A 20,059-nucleotide genomic window follows, 5' to 3' on the forward strand; every position below is an offset into this window, starting at 1 on the left:
ATCTATATCTATATCTATATCTATATATCTATATCTATATATCTATATATCTATATATCTATATATCTATATATCTATATATCTATATATCTATATATCTATATATCTATATATCTATATATCTATATATCTATATATCTATATATCTATATATCTATATATCTATATATCTATATATCTATATATCTATATATCTATATATCTATATATCTATATATCTATATATCTATCTATATCTATATCTATATATCTATATATCTATATATCTATATCTATATCTATATCTATATATATATATATATATATATATATCCCGATTACCGCGTTTGCCAGCCTCGGTAATCCTCCGGACGCTCGCAAAGTAGGTACACGAACCAAAGTGAAGTGCAAAATCAATTTTATTTGCCCAGAGCGGCGGCCATAACGTTTCGGCTCCTCAGAGCCTTGCTCACATGACAGCATCTTTCACAATGTGCCGGATTTTTAAAGTGCCAGTGAAGATTTCAAATTACATCACGTGGGGGAGACATCGTTACCACTGAAAAAATACTACCACAACAAAACATAGTTGGACCACATAAATACGTAAATGACCCCACGTAGTACATTTCACACGGTTATATCATATACAGTACCGAAATACAATAAAGGCATGAATGCCCATTCAGTCAACATAGAGTAAGTGTAAAATAACAATATGTACAATAACTGATTGCTGCTGACTAGTAATGCTGCCATCTATATGGCAATGTACACAGCATAAAATCAATAACTAGTGGTAAAAATAGTCCTCCCCCTATTAGATGAAAAAAAGTTACCGTGCAGATTTAAAGTGTACTAGTGCTTGTACTGATGGTTGAAAGAACAAAAATATCAGAAATGTGCATCAAGTAAATCTTGTATTAAGGTGCATCACATAAAATCTATATTACTAAAAACATTCATATTCATAAATTCAATAGAGTGTATGGAGTCAGAGTTAGGTAGGGAGTCACCAATTCTCATAATGGAATTAAATTTGGTATGCTACTAGGCTGGTAAAGTCAGAATCATCACAGTATATCCCAAGATCTAATCCAGAGTATAAGGGCGGATACGAATGTGCAAATGTGCAAACTTCCTACATACAGTACAATTTATCTGCAATCAATAGTAAAATAAATAAATAAATAACCATAGAAGAGAGGAATAAATAGAATAAGACCAATGTCTAAGAGAATATAAATTGCTATATACACATCTGATCCTACTTCCTTATTGCAAATCTTTGGATTAAATCTTGTATGGAATACAATCATGGGCCTCATATAGCTGTTCTTCACGTAATGTAGCTGATACAGTGTTTTGGACATGTAATTAGCCTAAACACGTGTGTAGGTCTTCTGTAATGTTAAGACCAGATGGGGACTTTGTATCAAGTTGTAGAATATAACGTGTCTCAAGTCTACGTAAGCAAGACTCTCTGTCCCCACCCCTCCTGCTGGGCACAATGGTGTCAATGACATAATATCTGAGACCCCTGATGTCACTTTTGTGGGCTTCTCTGAAGTGTCTGGCAACAGGGTAGGTGTTATCCTGATTGGAAATTGCACGTAAATGTTGCAGTATACGCTTGTGTGCAGCTAATTTCGTACTGCCTACATAACTGAGATTGCAAGGACAGGTGAGGACGTACACAGCATATTCGGTTTTACACGTCAACAATTTAGTAATGTTGTGCTGGTTACTGCTAAAAGGATCAGTATATGTTTTAGGCGAATGAGATAGATATATATATATTAAATTTTTACTGAAAGTGGACAAAAAACAGCTGTTGCTCCTCATCGGACTACAGCTTTGACCTCGCTGAATTGCTGCAAGTTCAAACTTTGTATGAAGCGCAAAAATGTCTTTTGGGAGGCCTGTGCACTCAGAATGCTTAAAAGAGGGCAAGATGCAAACTATGTTCTTTGGTGATGTTTAAAGTGCTCATGCCTTGGTCAAGCTGAGACGGATACCTACATTCATCTTTCTAAAGCCCTTGGGGACTCCAACAGGGTGAAGCATCCTAATGTCTGCATCCAGGGTCTCAGAGGCCTTTGCTTAAATGGTTAAAGTGCCTCCCCTTGAGAGGTGGACCAAAAGGCAACCCTTCTCCTCAAAGTCTACTGTTGCCAACTAAAGACTCCTATCAAAGGGCCCTCAGATGCCACTGGTTTGCCACCCACTGGTATGCTGGTGGCACAGGTCATCTGTGGACTAGCTACAAAGGAGCACTCCTTGGTGGTTTTGTGCCACAAAGGAGCACTCCTTGGTGGTTTTGTGCCACAAAGGAGCACTCCTTGGTGGTTTTGTGCCACAAAGGAGCACTCCTTGGTGGTTTTGTGCCACAAAGGAGCCCTTCTGGGTGGTTTTGTGCCACAAAGGAGCCCTTCTGGGTGGTTTTGTGCCACAAAGGAGCCCTTCTGGGTGGTTTTGTGCCACAAAGGAGCCCTTCTGGGTGGTGTTGTGCCACAAAGGAGCACTTCTCCATGCTGTTGGATGGCTACTGGATGAGAAACAGCAGCCTCAAACTCAATGGCAGAAGGAATAACAGTCCCTTTTCTTGGTCCTTGACACTTGCAGAGAACCTTCACTCAGCCCTGGCTTCTTCATTCATCTGTCTGATGACCACTGGCAAACAGTGTATAATGTGAAAATGCAGGTGGGAGAAGTGACAAGAGCCTAGCTCTACCTCCACAAACCCCCATACATTTCAACAGGACATAATTCAGCAGTGGGCAGAACCCTGATCAACTGAAGACTAGAACTTGCCAGCTGACTGTTCCAGGCAGTGCCATCTGGACCTGCTGCAGAAACTTCAACCTGCTACACGTCACCATATTATAGGTCTAGCGAGAAAAAAACTATCAGCCCCCAAGTTGGCCTTTGTTACCTTACAGGACCAGGATTCGGGGACCTCCCCTACAATATCATTTGTTACCCCAAGGTCTGTTACTCCACCGGCCATGACATTTAATATATATGCATTTAGGTTTACTCTGGCCAGTAAGGAGAGTTTTCTACAGATTAATCAGAATACACTGTCACTTAATCATACTAAATGCAGTCCTCATTGCCCACTTACAGAATGAGGTAAAACCGCAATAAACACCCAAACTCACCTGAAAGTTGACATCCTCCTTCTTAAATATAAGTGCCCGGATTTCATCAGGGTCCCCACTGAATATGGCCTGCACCAGCGGAGGCTGCAATAGAAAAGGTTAAAAAATAAAGAAATGCCGTGAACTGCCAACAGTCACATGGACACAGTAAATAATAGGCCACAGGACACCTGATTTGGCATTGCTTTAGTGTTAAAGTGACAGTGCGCAGGACAAAAGGCCCCTTCATCACAGCAACACCTCACAATCGATTATTCAGTTCACAGCGCATCACTCGGCGTTTCAATACTTGTGTGTTTTGGATAAATACAAATAATTTTCAAGAAAAAAAACTGTTAAAAAGGGTGGCGTAATCACTTTCACGTTAGCAATCTACAAATACAACGAACAGAGACAAGACAGACATGCAACCAAAAAAATAAAAGGACAGCCCACGGGAAAACACACAAAACAGAAGGAAAGAGCTGAAAACGGGAAACCCCATAAAAAAAACAACACAGAAAATGCCAACAAATGGAACAACCATCCATTATAAACGAGAAAAAAAATTAAAATCACCCAAGAGTGGAGGTGGTCTCACCATTCATAAGTCCTGCATCAAGGTAGGCAGGAACACTCAACTCATACGTCACTTAACTCTCCACAAATAGGCGGTCGCCTTCCAATTCCTCTTCAGGCCTCCGGCACGGAACAAGACCTTCTCCAACAAACTCTCAGACTTCACCACCTCATCTGACTCACCCATAGCACCTTCCTCAGCAATCTACACCACCCAAACTGCGCAAGCATGATTAAAAAACAGACCTCAGCCTCACTGACGTACTCAACATTGTTATTTTATTTATAACCCACTTACTACCCTCTAGGCAATAAGCACTTTTCGGCAAGTAGCACGCTATTCAAGAACCCAAAGTGGATTAGTGGTGGATTACTATAGGGGAATTCAAGTTGTAAATTCAAGCCGTGGACATGTGAGTCAGTTTGATAGAATGAATATGATAAAGGAGTGAGAGAGAAAGGAAGTCTATGTTACTGTTAATGTTACTGGGTATTTGTAGAGTGCACGGCTACTCCCAGGAGTGTCCCGGCGCTAACAGGGGGGACCAGTGACAGAAACACCTCTGTAGTAACTCCGCACCGCCGATCATGCAAACAGCCACGTTTTTAACTTATGACGGAAGCACAAGAGATCTTCTTCACAAAGCAGCTCAAGGGGTAATTTGTTCCACAGCCCAGAGGCCACTACCTGAAAGGAGCGACCTCCCAAACGAGAGCGTAAAAACTTTGGGGTCTGTGACAAACAAGAAGTCGAGGACCGTAGATTACGAGAAGGAACATACTGCTGACATCCGTTTCTCAGATACGGAGCGCCGATATTGTGAAATGCCTTAAAGGCCAATACCAATGCCTTAAAAAACACCCTCTTATGCACTGGGAGCCAATGTAAAGCTCTATGGTGTGGGGTCATACGAGTCCTGCGGTTGACCATAAAAATGGCTCGGGCGGCAGCGTTCTGAGTCACTTGAAGACGGTTAATCAGATACTCAGGTAGGCCTAAATATAGGACGTTCACATAATCAAGACGTGACAATATTAGGGCTTGCACAACTATCTTCCTATGCGACACAGAGTAAAGGAAGAAAGTTGCGCATCATCCTCAGGAGGCCAAAACAAGTGCCCACCACCGTTTGAACCTGGGATTTCATGGACAAGTCATTATCCAGTTTGACCCCAAGATTTTTGACCGTGGTAGCCAAAGTGGTCGGGGAGACATGTTAGATGGCCACCATTCTCGCCATTCTTCCCCCGGATTACAGCCGAAGAAGATCATTTCCGATTTTTCCGAATTACAACAGTTGGTTCTGATTAAACCATCTAAATACTGCGGATAGGCATAGGTTAAGCCTCTTCCCATCAAGGACTTCACCCTTACCGCATGTAAACAGTGGTTGCGTGTCATCGGCGTAGGAGACGATCCTAGCGCCGAAAGATTGAACCAGCAATGCCAAGGGAGCCATGAACACAATAAACAAGGTTGGGCTCAAAATAGATCCCGGAGGGACACCCACATTCATACATTGAATGGGTGCCGCTAAAGGGGGAGACCAAACTGTTTGCTGACGGTTTGTTAAATAGGACCGGAACCACTGCAGGAGAGTACCTCCAATACCGTATTCCCAAAGGCGATCAAGAAGAAGGTCATGTGGTACGGTATCGAAGGGTCGAGCAGTATCAGAACTGCTTTCCCACCTTTATCCAATGTAGATATAATGGATTCAGATATCTCAAGGAGCGCTGTTTCAGTGCTATAGTTAGCAAGGAACCCAGATTGGCTTGGATGTAAAATGCCACTGGATTCAACAAACTCCCCGAGAACCTGATTCACATATTTCTCCAAAGCCTTAGAGAGGGCCGGAAACAGTGATGTGGGTCTATAGTTACTTGCTGTCAGAGGGTGAGCAGATGGTTTCTTCAAAAGTGGGAGAATTTTACCCCGTTTCCATCTATCCGGTACCATCCCTTCAGTTAGTGAAAGGTTCAGCACCCTATTTACCGCCGTATTAATCACCTCAGCTATAGATGCAAGAATCTTTGCCGGGCATGGGTCCACCGGAGAACCTGATTTAAGAGAGCGAAGGATATTTAAGGAGTGATCTAGAGCGATCGTCGGGAACTGCAGCAGACATTTCTCGGTCTTAGGAGTCTGAGAGAGAAACCTCTCCGAGTTCACCTGGGAATCAGAACATACCTCTCCAAAAGAGGCTTGTATAGAAGAAATTTTTGTGAAGTATTGCGCTACTCACTGTCCATTCTTCTGTAGGAGTAAAAGGATTCTTAGTAGCGCAGGGGGCCATAAAATCTTTCACAATTTTAAAAAGTTCTTTACTTTTGTTGCCAGCTTTCTCAACTTTTCCGTTGAGAAAGTTATTTTTTTCCAGGCGAACTTTACTGTAATAGGATTTTAGTGTCGCCCTGTACGTTTGTTTAGCCATAGGGTTAAAATCCTTCCTCCAGATCCTCTCTAAGCGTTTGCAAAGGCTCTTGCTCTTCCTGAGAGCTTCCGTAAACCAGGGAGCAGATGCTCTGCCTCCATTTGCCACCCGGAGCTTAAGGGGGGCAAACTCATTTACGCATGATTACAGCCAGCTCTCTAAGGCGGGAGCATCATGTGTAAGGCTGTCCTTAAGGCAAAACGGGTGTGCTTCAAGAAACTGCTTGTATGCTCCAAGTACCGCTTAGGAGACTGGACAAGTGTTTTCTTAATTTCAAAAGAAAGTAGATAATGATCAGACCAAACCAGAGGATGAGGTGGGGCCATTTCAATCTTGTCAGAGAAAAAAACTTGATCAAGATTGTAGCCCCTTTCCTGGGTAGGAAGGGAGACATAAGGAGTAAGATGTAGCATATTCAAGGATTCATACAACTTCATAGAGTCGAGATCATGGCACAAATCCATATGAATGTTAAAATCTCCTAAAATTAAACACTGTTTGTATTTAGCAACCAGAGGGGCAATGACCGAGTTAAGCACATCAAGAAAGCTTTTTGCCTGACCAGGAGGTCGATAAACTAATACTCCTGCAATTGACTGGTGAGGTGACATCTTTAACAGGAAACCTAGGCTTTCAGCGTCTTCCAGGACAAAGTTAGGTAAGATAGTACAGGTAAAAGTACTTTTATAAATAACCGCAACTCCTCCGTCTCGTCCCCCTAAACGATCTTTCCTTAAAATAAGGGAGTTAGGAGGGATGGCGTTTGCAATGGTTGGATTAGATCCTTCATGAAGCCATGTTTCTGTCAGAAACAGCACATCGGGCTTAGACTCGGAAAGAAGATGAAAGATTTGAAATTCATGCTGCCTCATGGAGCGAGTGTTGAAAAGCATAAACGTTAAGTCTCTGTTGGCCCGCTGATTGGTTAAAATTGACTGGCCAAGGGTGTGTTCTCCCAGTAATGATGTTTTAGCTGTAGTAGTGGGGAGGGGGAGAGTCCAGTGGCACCTCTCACAACTCAATACCCTCATATAACCTACAGAAAACGAGTGAGGGCAACAGTTTACACAGCTACCCAAATCTTTGCGAGCGCTACTATGATAGCTAATACGTTGTTCATCTAAGCAACCAGTCCTCTTACCCGGGATTCCGGCTCCGGAGCAATCCGTCACATCCGGGACACGGACGGGCGCAGACTGGCGCAGACTGGCTTGCCTTAGGCGCGCCAGCGGCGCGCCACCTGCGCACGTCCGCTGCGCGCTAGCGCAGTGTCCCGTTTTACCATGTCCGTACTTGAAAGACTAGACGGCGCCTTGCCCAAGATGGCGGGTTGCAACCAAAGATTTTTGCCCACTTCCTGATTCCCTCGAATCCCTGGTTCAATTCCCACACCCTCCTTTAAGTTTGTTCACAGAATCGGATCGTTTGAATTTTTAAAATAAATACATGGTATCACAGCAATGTTTTAAAAATAGTGCCATAAGCATTCTCCTACAGTACTACGATAGGTGCAAAAGTGCAAAAATGCTAAGAGAGCAGGATCGGCGTCAACAAAGCTTGAACAGAAAGTGTTATTTGGGAGATCATATTAGTAAAATGAAGTTTGAGGTTTGGGACTAGTCAAAGGAGGACAGATGAGGTAAGTAATAACGGGTCATTAGGGAGATCATAATAGTACAATGAGATTTAGGAAAAGTCAGAGTGGGGGTAGAGGATATACTGAAAGGTATAGAAGGAGATAGTTAATTGGAGAGCTGAATGTATTTTTTTACATTTATTTTGCATTCTATTTTTTCTACAGTAGGAGTAAAGTAATAAATCTATTAGCTACATAACTACGTAGAAAGTTATACATGTATTAGGAAAATAATAACGAGATGTAAAATTTTATTAAGTAAAGTCCCATACGTGCAAGTATGGATAAATAGAAACTCTGATTTTAAAGTGTTGCTATACATGAAGCTAATTTATGTATTTTGTAAAATTTTCTATTTTTTGTGGGAGGGGGGATTTTATATATTTTTTAATTAGTTAATATTTACATTTTATTTCCCCCCAATATTTCAATAGTAAAGAACTTAGATACAACTTCTATGATCATATTTACACATTGCGATAGATAAAATATAAGCATATGATCAATTAACTTCTATGTAAAGTATGCAGTGACCTAAATACAAGTTAAGTATAAAATGATATACATATGTCTAAGACCTTGCACTTAAGTTCAGAAACGAGCCACTCCAGCCGATATGTTTTAATATATATATATATATATATATATATATATATATATATATATATATATATATATATTTATATTTATTCTCTTTGGTGGATGTGTGGCACGCAATGCTCCAGGCGCGCTAGAGGGACCAGTCTCACCTGTGGCCAGAGTGAGAAGGGCACCAGCTTTCTAGCTTTTTGGACTCCAAGTTATTGGAAAAGCCCTGGCCCCCGCATCTAGGAACAGAATAAAACATCGCTGTGAAACAGTTTGTGATTACACGGAGAGGCTTGTACATTGCTGCAAAGCCTCAGAGACTGCCTGGACCTACACATTGCGGCGAGACGTCTAAGGGGGCCCGGGAGAGGACTTTGTGCGGCAAGGACACTTGCGATTTTGATCTGCAACCACACACGCTTGTTCATGCATCAACAGCACTCACTTTGGGTTACAAGGGGTCAACAGGCCAAAGCACGTACCTGCAAGCCAAAATGGTGCTTTCTGGGAGTAATGGTCCACCAGAGGGACTGCGAAGAAGTGCTACTGCAATTGGTTGGCTCTGCTGGGCTCTCACCAATGGGAGTAAAAGGGATAATTTGAAAGGCGACAGGGAGCAGTTTCAGGTGTTTGGCACTTGATAAAGGGACTCAACCAGAAACGCGTCATGCCCTCCATGCAGCAATAAAGTGTTCTCCAAAGGCTCCCCGTTGTGTCCCTCTGGTTCTTTTCTCTCGCAGGAGAGGAATATTTGATGGAGTGTGTATATGTGTGTGTGTGTATATATATATATATATATATATATATATATATATATATATATATATATATATATATATATATATATATATATATATATATATATATATATATATATATATATATTTATTTCTACTGGCGGTCGCCAGTAGATAGTTATAGTTAGGATCGTGTTTCCATAGGAAATCCGCAACATTCTATTTGGAATAACTTTGGCGCCGATTGACGAATCCTCACGAAATTTTCAAAATAGGTGGGGCACTCCGCTCCTTCCCTGAAAGTCTCGGGGGGATTCGTCAAGCGGGGGCTGAGAAAAAGGGGGGGGGGTCAGGGATGTGCCTTTTGCAGGTCTGGTGTAAATCTGTTCAGTATTTCCTGAGAAAATAGCATTTAAAAGCATATATATATATATATATATATATAAGCGCGCACCGTGCGCGATTCAGATTGGTTGTTAGATCTTAGTAAACATTCGAATCGGTCGAAACCAGGAAGTGTCGGCCGCCATTTTGTCTCTCGCAGTCTGAGGGGGTGAAAAACAAAGGTGGAGAACGTGGAAAGGGGGCAGGGTGGACAATTCCTGACCCCCTAGCCTTTGTCAGGGTGTCCCAAAAGGACCCCCAAGGGCCAAAATTTCTTTTAATTTTGTTTCGAAAAATCGCGGAGTGCGCGTAGCGTGCGCGTACGGTAGAAACGGAAGAATTTTGTGAACTGCGTAACGTGGGCGTGCGGTGCGCGAAGCGCACGCACGGTGAAAAACCTTTAAAAAATTTTTTTACATAACTTAGCATTTAAAAAAACGTACAAATTCACTGAAAAAAACCATAGGTTTCACACACACGCTCTGCTGATGACGTCAGATATTACATCACTGATGACATGTGTCTTTCTGAAAAAAAAATATTTGTAATATATGTATAGCTAAAAATTAATGGAAGAAGACATGGGTAAATAAGTGTCTAAATACAGTGATCAGCAGAGGATTGCGGTCGCGTGAGTTATAGTTGCCTGCACTAACTATACCGGGGGAATTTCAATGGTTTTTCACGAGTGAAATGTCCAGCCAACGATAACATGTGTGAAACGTATGGTTTTTTAAGTGAATTTGCAAGGTTTTTTAAATGCTAATTCCTAACTATAACGTGTGTGAAACCTATGGTTTTTTAAGTGAATATATATATATATATATATATATATATATATATATATATATATATATTTTTTTTTTACACAGAGTTTTATATAGTGCGAACTTGACCCGAAGATAGAGCTTTACATAGCACCAGTTGCTTTACATGAGGACACATTCATTTTTGTTAGGCACGCGGAGATTAAGTAATTTGCCAAGAATCACAGGATGTTCTGCGTCATTGCAGAGACTCGAACCCAGTTCCCCAGTTTCAAGGTCTAACGCCCTAGCCGTTAGGCCAACACCTCTATAATAATATATATCATGTGATCAAGGCAGGGATCTGCCGAAACGTGTCATGGCGACGGGTGGTGTGTTTCAATAAAATAAACTGCACCAAACCTGGGTCTACGCTAGTTTTGTTTGGAAGAAACGGTTCAACGAGGCTCACGATTGAGATATATATATATATATATATATATATATTTTATGCAGACCAGTAAGAATTTGTATTTTTTAACCATAAGTAGTATATATTTGTACAAAGAAAGATATCTAAATATATACTCACAATCAAATTACACACACACAGGCATATGTTGTACATATGTATTGAGTATGGTGTTCATGTACGAAAGAGCAAACTCTTGATTAGTCTTCTGAAAATAAGACAGTCATCCATGTATCTTCTGTTTGGGAGTAGAGAATTTCATAATTTGGCTGATGAAGAACGATTAAGAATGTCATCCAACAGTAACACTCCAAAAGTCAACCTTTTCTATTCTTGACCTCACAAGTCATCCAAAGTAAACCTCCCATACACCTGGCTGGACCAGGCTCATCGTTTTCTATATCAGCCTTCTCAGCAGCCAACTAACGCATCAAGGCAAACTCAGGAGGAAAAAATAATACACCTCACTCAAAGACATCTCCATCGACAATTTCAATCTCAAAATCATCTTGTACCCGGCCATTCTGACATCCAACATCGACACCCTTCTAAATGACTTCAGTGTATGTCTGGAAAACCATGTGAACACCCATGCATCAACTAAACATGCAGTTGAAAGCCGAATCTTTTAGCATCCTGGCACCCTAAAGAGGTCATGGACAAAAAACACTTCATAAGCACACAGGAAACAAATGAAAGAATAACAGAACTTGATGGAATTGAAATCTACCCATGCAACAGGCAGACAATCACCCATAGCCAAGTCCTGCTCCGAAAGGATCATTGAAGCTGCCAACGAAAGCAGGATGCTGTTGAAGATAATCAGGCACTTCATTAACCTCCTGCTGACTCTATCCCATATTCACAGACTACTGCAATGCCACATATCCTCACTTTCCTTAATGCCATCACCAATGAAGCGGCATTTCACTAGTCCTTCATCAAAACCCCTCTGTTGAAGCTTTCATTCCTACTCACCTTTGTTCATGAATTTCTCACATAAGGCCTCTTCCTAGAAGCTTTCAAGGCAGGCGGGAAACCCCGACTATCTTGATCACCTTGCCAACTACAGGGCAACTATTTACCTACCATTCATCGTCAAGTCGTCACAAAAAAAAAAAAAGTCTATGCACAACTCAAAGGCGACATGAGCAACATGGATAAAGCTACCTTACAGATCCCAGACAACATCTGCTTAACCCACAAAAGAATGGCAGGGTCTGCCTTCTAAAAGGCATCCATACGCTGATGTCTCAAATGGGATTAACTCAACTCTTTCCCTGGTTCTCCCCCTACTTGTACAAATGACCGTGTTCACGTTTCCACCTCCCTCATGCCTGCAGAGCGCCTCAGGTTTCCATCACGTCTGCTGCAATCATCAACCTCTACACAGCTCTACCTTGGATTCTACTCTGGCAGAATCATCAGATTACACTAATGTGCTGACAATTCACAACCCTTCTCGAAAGCTTCCTCCGCTTCAAACATCATGCACCTCAAACGCTGCCTGCAACCTTTCTAGACCATGTCCAGTGTCAACTTGAAGCCCAAACCCTCAAAAAAAGAATTCTGGCTATTCAAAAACAGCAAAAAGTAAAAACTACTGGAAAGTTTCAAACCAATTTCAAGTCACTTTGTTTCACATGGGTACCTGCCTCATCCTCAAAAAACAGTGCCAACAAAATCAAGATGGTCTGGTACGACCGCTCACTACGGAAGAGAGCAACTGCTCATGATAGACCGCAACTTTAGAAACTGGAAAGACGTCCGCCATATCCAGATTTCATGAACGCTGCTCCAATGTAAGAAACAGCTGAAGACGGCGCTTTAAAGAACACTACATCACAATGCAGTAAGAGTCCACCTCCATTCTCAGAGCATAGCTATCCTTACCATCACTCACTGACCGCATCTGTGCCTTCGACGCAGCAACACTGCGGCTTTTCGGCAAGGCTTGCACTCTACAAACAAAACATAAATAACACAGATGAATCCATCATTGGAATGGTCATGGGATTCTCTCAGATTTCCAGAGAATTGAGCGTTATTGTTATGACTTCAGGGACAGCAGTAAATGGACTTAGGCTGAAGAGCTGAGTGACAATGTAGGTTGGCACAGAGTCACCTCACCAAGGAAGTCTCTAGGTGCCTTGATTTCAGGCACAAAAAAAAAAACCTGAGCACCAGAAATTCTTTGTTCCTCCGGCTTAGACTCTCCATAATCCCATAAAAATGAGCAACTCTTAGACATGAAGCAAGGCTCGTGGCCCGACACCGGACATGATAGGTGCAAGGGAAATGTTATGAACCCTGTAAACACCTGTTTGCAGCATGTAGTCCTATACATTCACATGCTCTGCATACTTCTGCTAGCTAGTTTTGGGCTTGGACATCTGCACGTTGATTTTCTTCTAAGAAGTCTTTTGAGTGCTGTGACTCACAATGCATTTGGGCACAGACTTCATCGTATGCACCATGCATATTGTGCAGTGTGAACCGGGTAATAAAGGAAGAGAGCTGCCATCACCACAAGCTTCCGCGGAGGTGGGTGGGCATGTGAACCTTCAGCACTGCATGCTATGAACAGATCCTTGGGGGTCAGTAGCATTTCCCGTTCAGTGTGTGCAGCTGTAGATCAAAGATGCTGTGCATCGATTGTACAGCAGTGCTCTTCAGAGGCAGAGGTTAACAAGTGGATGACGCAGAAGTCCGGAACAAAGTCCTTAAAACTGTCTGGCCAACCACAGCCTGCTGGCAACTGAGATGTCCACTGAGGAGTGATTGGTAAAAATGTGTGGGGTTGATCAGGTGATCACTTTACAGATGTCAGCGGGAGAGATTTTCCTTAAAAGTCATGGCTGACCCTTTCTTAGGGGTGGAGTACTCCCTGGGTGGAACAGGTAGTCAGACTCTCGGCTTTGTGGTAGCAGTTTTGATGCAACTGACTAAGTCAAAGGAAAATCTTTGCCTGGGATGAACCTGCTTGGTGTATCCGACCTGTGCTCCTTTGCAATCAGTCTGAATTGCCACCTAGGTCTCAGTCTAATGCGACTAGACTATTTTTGCTATTCTCACTTAAACTTTATATCTACAGTTTCCCAAACTGGAACTTCTTGTTTTAGTGTCACTTTGTTTATTAAATTTTACGCTATTTTTCTTATTTAGTTTGGGGATTTTTATTGTTCGATCTTTTGACTTTATTGCGGCTTTAGTACTACATAAACACTGCTCTGTGCCATAGCTACCATGAGGTGGAGTTCAGGTTAATTAAGTGACTTTGGAGTGAACATTGGCAAGTAAGTGTTATTTCTTGAGGTGGCAGAGGGCAGACCATCCCCAAATAATAAGCCATTGTTTTACAAGCACTATATAAATATACGCACAGAACAATAAGTTGTGCGAAGTTACTCAACATTTTAATACTACTAAAGTTGGGCAACATTTGCAGCAGCAAGAAGCAATTTAAGAACCTATCTAACCTTGTGAGGGTTTAGTCCTTGAATACTTTCAAAAATCAGGAATAGCACACTACATATACCTAGTTGGGATAGACCAGGTGTAGAAAAACTGCGGTCTTTGTGTTTTTTTTCTTATTCAACTATGATACTATGAAGATGTTGTATATATGTGCTTGTGGAGAGTGTATTCATTTAATTCTAGCACAGGTACACAGCTGTCCAAGAAAAAGCAGGTGGGGCTGTGGAAATTTAGCGTGCAAACTGAACATTATCTGCGCCATCTTGCCTCTCCCCAGCGCCACGCATAGCGAATGCACGGCCGCCATTTTAGGCACCCCACTCTCTCTCCCCGCTCACTCTCGATCGCCAGCGCTTTCCCCTGGCGCTGCGAGCATCCCCCGCGCGCTGGCCACCCCCGCTCTCTCATACAGGCCATAAACCCTCTCCTTCTGCGCGACCCTGCTACGGAACCACATCCGACCGACATCCCATACATGGTCATGCCTCTCCTTTGATAACCCCCTTCCTCTGCGCCCCATTGTCTGAACTGGTCCCAGGCCATCACCTAGCCCTGCGGATGCAGTTTATTGCCCCTACTGTAAGGGAAACACCCCACATCAAAGGGATTACAGTAGATCAAAGCCCCTACTCCCTGAGACCCGACCGGTCACACACACCCCCCAGGAATTGGCGGAATACCCTGCTGCGCAATAGCCATCTCCTACTGTGGGTGGGGTGGGAACTTCTACTGTATCTATGTGTGGGATCGGATCTGAACCGGGGCTTCAGGGGATATTCCCCCATACATCAAGGGAATCTCAAGAATGTACTACGTGTAATAAAGCAATAAACCTGTGTATAAGAGACCAGGTCTCAGAGATGCAGTTAGAGCACCTCGTGACGATACCTTGCTGTCTGATCTGATGTGTTCTGCTCCGACGGAATAAAACTTTGTTTCCTGCCTTCCAGTCTCCGGCGCCTGCCTCTTTCATTGGTAAATTATCGAGTGGTATGAGAGGCGATTACCGCCGGGCAAATACTTGAAAGGTTATCGACTGAAACTGCCGCTACCATTTAACAATTGGCGTCCCAAACGTGGGGCCCATCAGCGACACGTGGATCCAGTGGGAGAGGTCCCGACGACAGAGTGAACGACTGCAACGATCGGGAGAGCTCCTGCCCAATAGACCCTCGTCTGGCAGCCGATCATCCGAACTTCACTGGTTCCGAGCAGACCTCTCTCGAGTGATCTACGGTCCTGACTGGGAACCATCAGGAGTGCCACGGCAAATACGGAGAGTAGAGGACAATCGGGCGCTGGAGGCGGAAGACGAGAAACTGTCCACGCGGTCCGGGTAAGGTCGTGATACACGACAAAATGCGAAATAATTGATTGATTGTTTAAAGCTTTGGAAATACTAGTATTGCTCATTGATTGTGCTCATTGATTGTTCTCTTTGAGATATTCGCTGTCTACAAACGGGGAGGAGTAGAAATACTCTCTCTCTCTCTCTCCCTTTGCAGATAGTGAAGGGTAGGTAACGCAGACTTTTGTCCCCGTTGAAACCCGTCGTGCCTATCTTTATCTCCCCATTGATTGATTGTCCGAACATTGATTGTTTTGGAGAATAGTGCTTTTTGAGATATTCTCTGTTTGCAAATAACGTAGAATAGGAATATTCTGTCTAGTCTTTGCAAATAGTGAAGGGTAGGTAATGCTGACTTTTGTCCCCGTTGAAACCCGTCATGCCTATCTTCTCCCCACTGATTGGTAGTTGGTTCTGCCCGGACCGCTTATTAGAGGTGAACCATCCGGCTCCACTGGAGGGCACCCCTAATAAGGACATGTTCACTAAATATGGACTAGTCGCCGTAGCTTATACCAAGCTATGGCATAAATATACAAAGAAGGACCCCGAGAGTCAGTGGCCACTGATGGGATCCTTCGACGACCATAAGATAGAAGCGCTAGAAGTAGCTCTGCGTAGCAATAAGACGACGCCTACTATGCTTGACAGTATCGGCATGTGGCGCAAAGAAGCAACGCAACGGAAAAAGAGGGAAGAAGTAAAAGCAGAAAAGGAATTACGAAAGGCAGCTCACCTTGCCGCTAGAAGGTTAGAAGAAGACATAAAGGAGAGAAGGGAGACTAAACTAAGACAGGAGCCCGAAACCTCAGGCCAGTATGCTGTTAGGACCCCTTCGTTGCTCTACCCTGAGTTGTCCTCCAAGCAGCGAACGAATGATGAATTACTGTTAGGTCCCCCGATCATTTACATGCCCCCCTCCATATGCACCCTCCCAGTCAGTAGTGCAACATCTACAACCCCCGAACACGAGCGAAAGCAGTACAGGGGCCTCGGTCCTCACGGCCTCCGCGCCGGCTGAGCCTCTTGTACTGAACCCAATGTCGGTTACAACGCTAGATGACCATGAGATGGGAAAGAAAGAGTCCACCAGAATGAATCGATTAACAAAGGATGAACGAGCAGGAATTGATAAGATAGTAGGGACACTGGTGGAGCGAAAAGAAAGTGAGGAGTATATAACAGACGTGTATAACTCGTATGCCGACAGCCGCAGACGACACTTCGTCGTACGGCTCTGTTATCACGCCCTGAATGCGTATGAGGAAAGATACCACGATAAAGGTCCCGAAGGCTTAGCAGCCCTATATAGGAAGGTAGACATCGGAGAGGAAAGAGAGGGCGACGTTACGAACCTCTTCACTCGTACACTCGAGGTCTACCGACACCTTAAAGAACATGGACAGACCACCAAAGCAGAAACCCCCATAGCGACTAAGCCCCAGGAAGGAAGGGCTAATGCCATGATGCCCATTAAAGAAGCTGCCCCCTACTGGGTCCCCCCACGAGGTCTGGGAACACATGACGACATCAACCACCAAGATGCGAAGGGAAGGGTTGTATATAACTGGGTCTACCAGCCGTGGGACCGGCAAGACATTTTGACCTTTAGAAAAACTCTACCCGACTTAAGAAAGAACCCGACTGCCTTCTACACTGAACTGGGTACAGCCTTAGGTTCTACGATTATGACTTTAGCAGATATCGACTTGTTCTTTGGGCTATGTCTGCCGGCTGATGTGTGGAAACAAATCCGGAAAGTTGACCACGCTGAGCCGTTCGGATATACCTGGGTACAACTCGATACCATAGATAAGCAGCGAGAACCAGGACAGAAACCCCCAAAAGCCATATTAGAGCTCCCAGACAAGATTGTACTAAAACTGAAGACTCTAATCCCAGAAAGAAAGGTAGACTGGTCGATAGTGACGGCTTGCCGCCAGAAACCCCAGGAGGATGTGTCTGAATACTTCTCCCGATTCGAGACTGTGTTTTCCGATTACAGTGGCCAAGACATGACCACCGCAACCGGACATCACCTCTTTGTCCAGAATTATGTGAAGGGTCTGACACAAGAAATTTCCCAGAAACTACAGACCAGCGAGAGTAGCTGGGCAGCCTCCAAACCCGCAGCGATTCTCCAGATGGCCCAATACTACGAAAATCAGAAAAACGAGAACGATAGGGCATCAGAGAAGAAGAAAAAGGAACTGAAGGAGAGGGTAATGATAGCACAGTTGCAAGGGGTGACCATAGGAAGGGAACCCCCGAAAGAGAATTACCACCCAACCGCCCCTAGAAAGCTACCCCCTAGAGACCATACACCTGCACCCTACAACGGACGGAGAGACTTAGATGGGAACCAATGTGCGTTCTGTAGAGGGTTCGGACACTGGAAATCCCAGTGCCCGGTCCTTCTGGAACTAAACAAAAATAGGGATCCCAGAGACACAGCATATGACCCCAGAAACAGAGGACAGGGACGAGGGCACACGAACGACGCAACCAACGCCAGGCCAAGCAAACCAAACACCTTTGACCGCCCCCGACAAAACCAGTGTCAGCAGTCAGACTATGAAAGCACCCATGACTTCGCATAGGACCGCCAGGGGCAAGGGAGGGATCCAGTCGAACTCCGTGTTGACCAGCAAGGCCCTTACGTCACTGCTAAGGTCTTGGGCACAAAATCCCCATTCTTGGTAGACACTGGGGCGACACGTAGTGCGCTATCCAAACGACTGATCCCTAGGGCACCCTTGTCTGGCTCACATGTAACCTCAATAGGCTTCGATGGAACGCCCTCCACTAACCCCTTATCAGCACCAATCTCCTTTGACTTAGAAGATAACACCACTGACACGACCTTTCTGCTCTCCTCCAACACCCCCGATGCTATTATGGGACTTGATTTGCTAAAACATTTTCGAGCTACCATCAGATGCTCCCCAGACGGAGTTCGAGTCATCCTACACGATAACCCAGATCTGTCCAGACACTGTCACACACGGCGTATGCTCTCTATAACCGATGCGGACATGTCCCTACTCGACACATTACCTTCACATCTATGGGCTAAAACCGACTCAGATGTAGGGCGCATGGTGATCGACCCGGTACACATAACCGTCCGACCGGACGCAGTGCTCCCAAAGCTTCCACAGTATCGGATATCACCCGAAGGCGAGAAGGCATTGGTGGAAATCATCGAGTCCCTAGTCGAGGCAGGAGTGGTAGAAGAAGTAGTGAGTAATGTTTGCAACAGCCCTATCCTACCCATTGTAAAGAAGCACGGCGAGGGGGATGAGAAAGCCTACCGTTTCATTGTTGACTTGCGAGAGGTTAACAAAGTAGTCATACCCCAGTACCCCGTGGTCTCAGACATCACCACCATCCTCACCCTGATTCCATCCACTGCCACCATCTTTACTGTTATTGTGCTCAAGAACGCATTCTTTTCCATCCCCATCCACCCAGACAGCCGCTACCTGTTCGGATTCACTTTAAAAGCCCGTTCATACAGATTCTGCAGGGCACCCCAAGGCTACACTGAGAGTCCCAGTATTTACAGCCAAGCCCTCAAGAGGCAACTGGATGCAGTCCAACTACCCGATGGAGTGGTGTTGATACAGTACGTCGATGACATTCTTTTGGCGGCCGACACCACTCCACTTGCCGTCACAGCCACCATTCACCTCCTCCGCTTCCTTGCGGAGAACGGTCACAAGGTCTCCAGAAAGAAATTGCAATTCTGCCAGCCCCAAGTAACGTATCTAGGCCACCTACTATCCAAAGACGGGAGGAAACTTACCCCTGACCGAATTCAAACCATTCTAGAAACCCCTGTTCCCAAAACTCAGAAGCAAGTGCGGTCCCTAGTGGGCCTCACCTCCTTTTGTCGACAGTGGTTGCCAAATTTCAGTCTTATCGTAAAACCTCTGCTTTCCCTGCTGGCTAAAGATACCCCCTTCCCCCTCCCCTGGACACCCGAATGTCAATCCTCCTTCAAAGAATTACGAGACGCCCTCTGCTCGGCCCCAGTCCTAGGAACCCCAGACTACACTAAACCTTTCTCTCTCTACACCCACGAAAGGGAGGGATGTGCGTTGTCTGTCCTAACCCAGTCCATAGGCCCTAAGCAACGCCCTTGTGCCTACTTCTCTGCCACTCTTGACCCCGTAGCCAGAGCTTTGCCCGCCTGCCTTCGAGCAGTAGCCGCCGCTGCTTTCTCTATCCGGCAAAGTGAGGGGATCGTGCTCTCGAACCCCCTCACAGTATTGGTACCCCATGCTGTTGATACCCTCCTGAACCAAACCAAGACTCAACACCTGACTAGCGCACGACTGACTGGTTATGAACTGACTCTGCTTGCACCCCACATCACATTGAAACGATGCACCACTCTGAATCCAGCTACTCTACTACCTCTCCCTGACGCTGACCCCAATGCATCCCCTATACATGATTGCGTGACCCTCACCGACGAACAAACCAAGAGTAGGGTTGACCTCCGGGATACTGCCTTCCCGGACCCTGAC

General features: G+C 44.5%; 1 protein-coding gene across 4 annotated transcripts in view; it reads right to left on the reverse strand.

Annotated features, from left to right (window-relative positions):
* ANKRD28 (ankyrin repeat domain 28) overlaps positions 1 to 20,059 on the reverse strand; it is a 783,346-nt gene that overhangs the window by 598,658 nt on the left and 164,629 nt on the right. For all 4 annotated transcript variants that reach the window (XM_085630427.1, XM_085630426.1, XM_085630428.1 and 1 more), the window contains exon 2: positions 3,144 to 3,227. In XM_085630427.1, the coding sequence (XP_085486553.1) occupies positions 3,144 to 3,227 (84 nt within the window). The remainder of the gene's footprint in view (positions 1 to 3,143; positions 3,228 to 20,059) is intronic.

Source organism: Triturus cristatus, chromosome 10 (genome assembly GCF_964204655.1).
Source record: "Triturus cristatus chromosome 10, aTriCri1.1, whole genome shotgun sequence".
Classification (NCBI taxonomy): domain Eukaryota; kingdom Metazoa; phylum Chordata; class Amphibia; order Caudata; family Salamandridae; genus Triturus; species Triturus cristatus.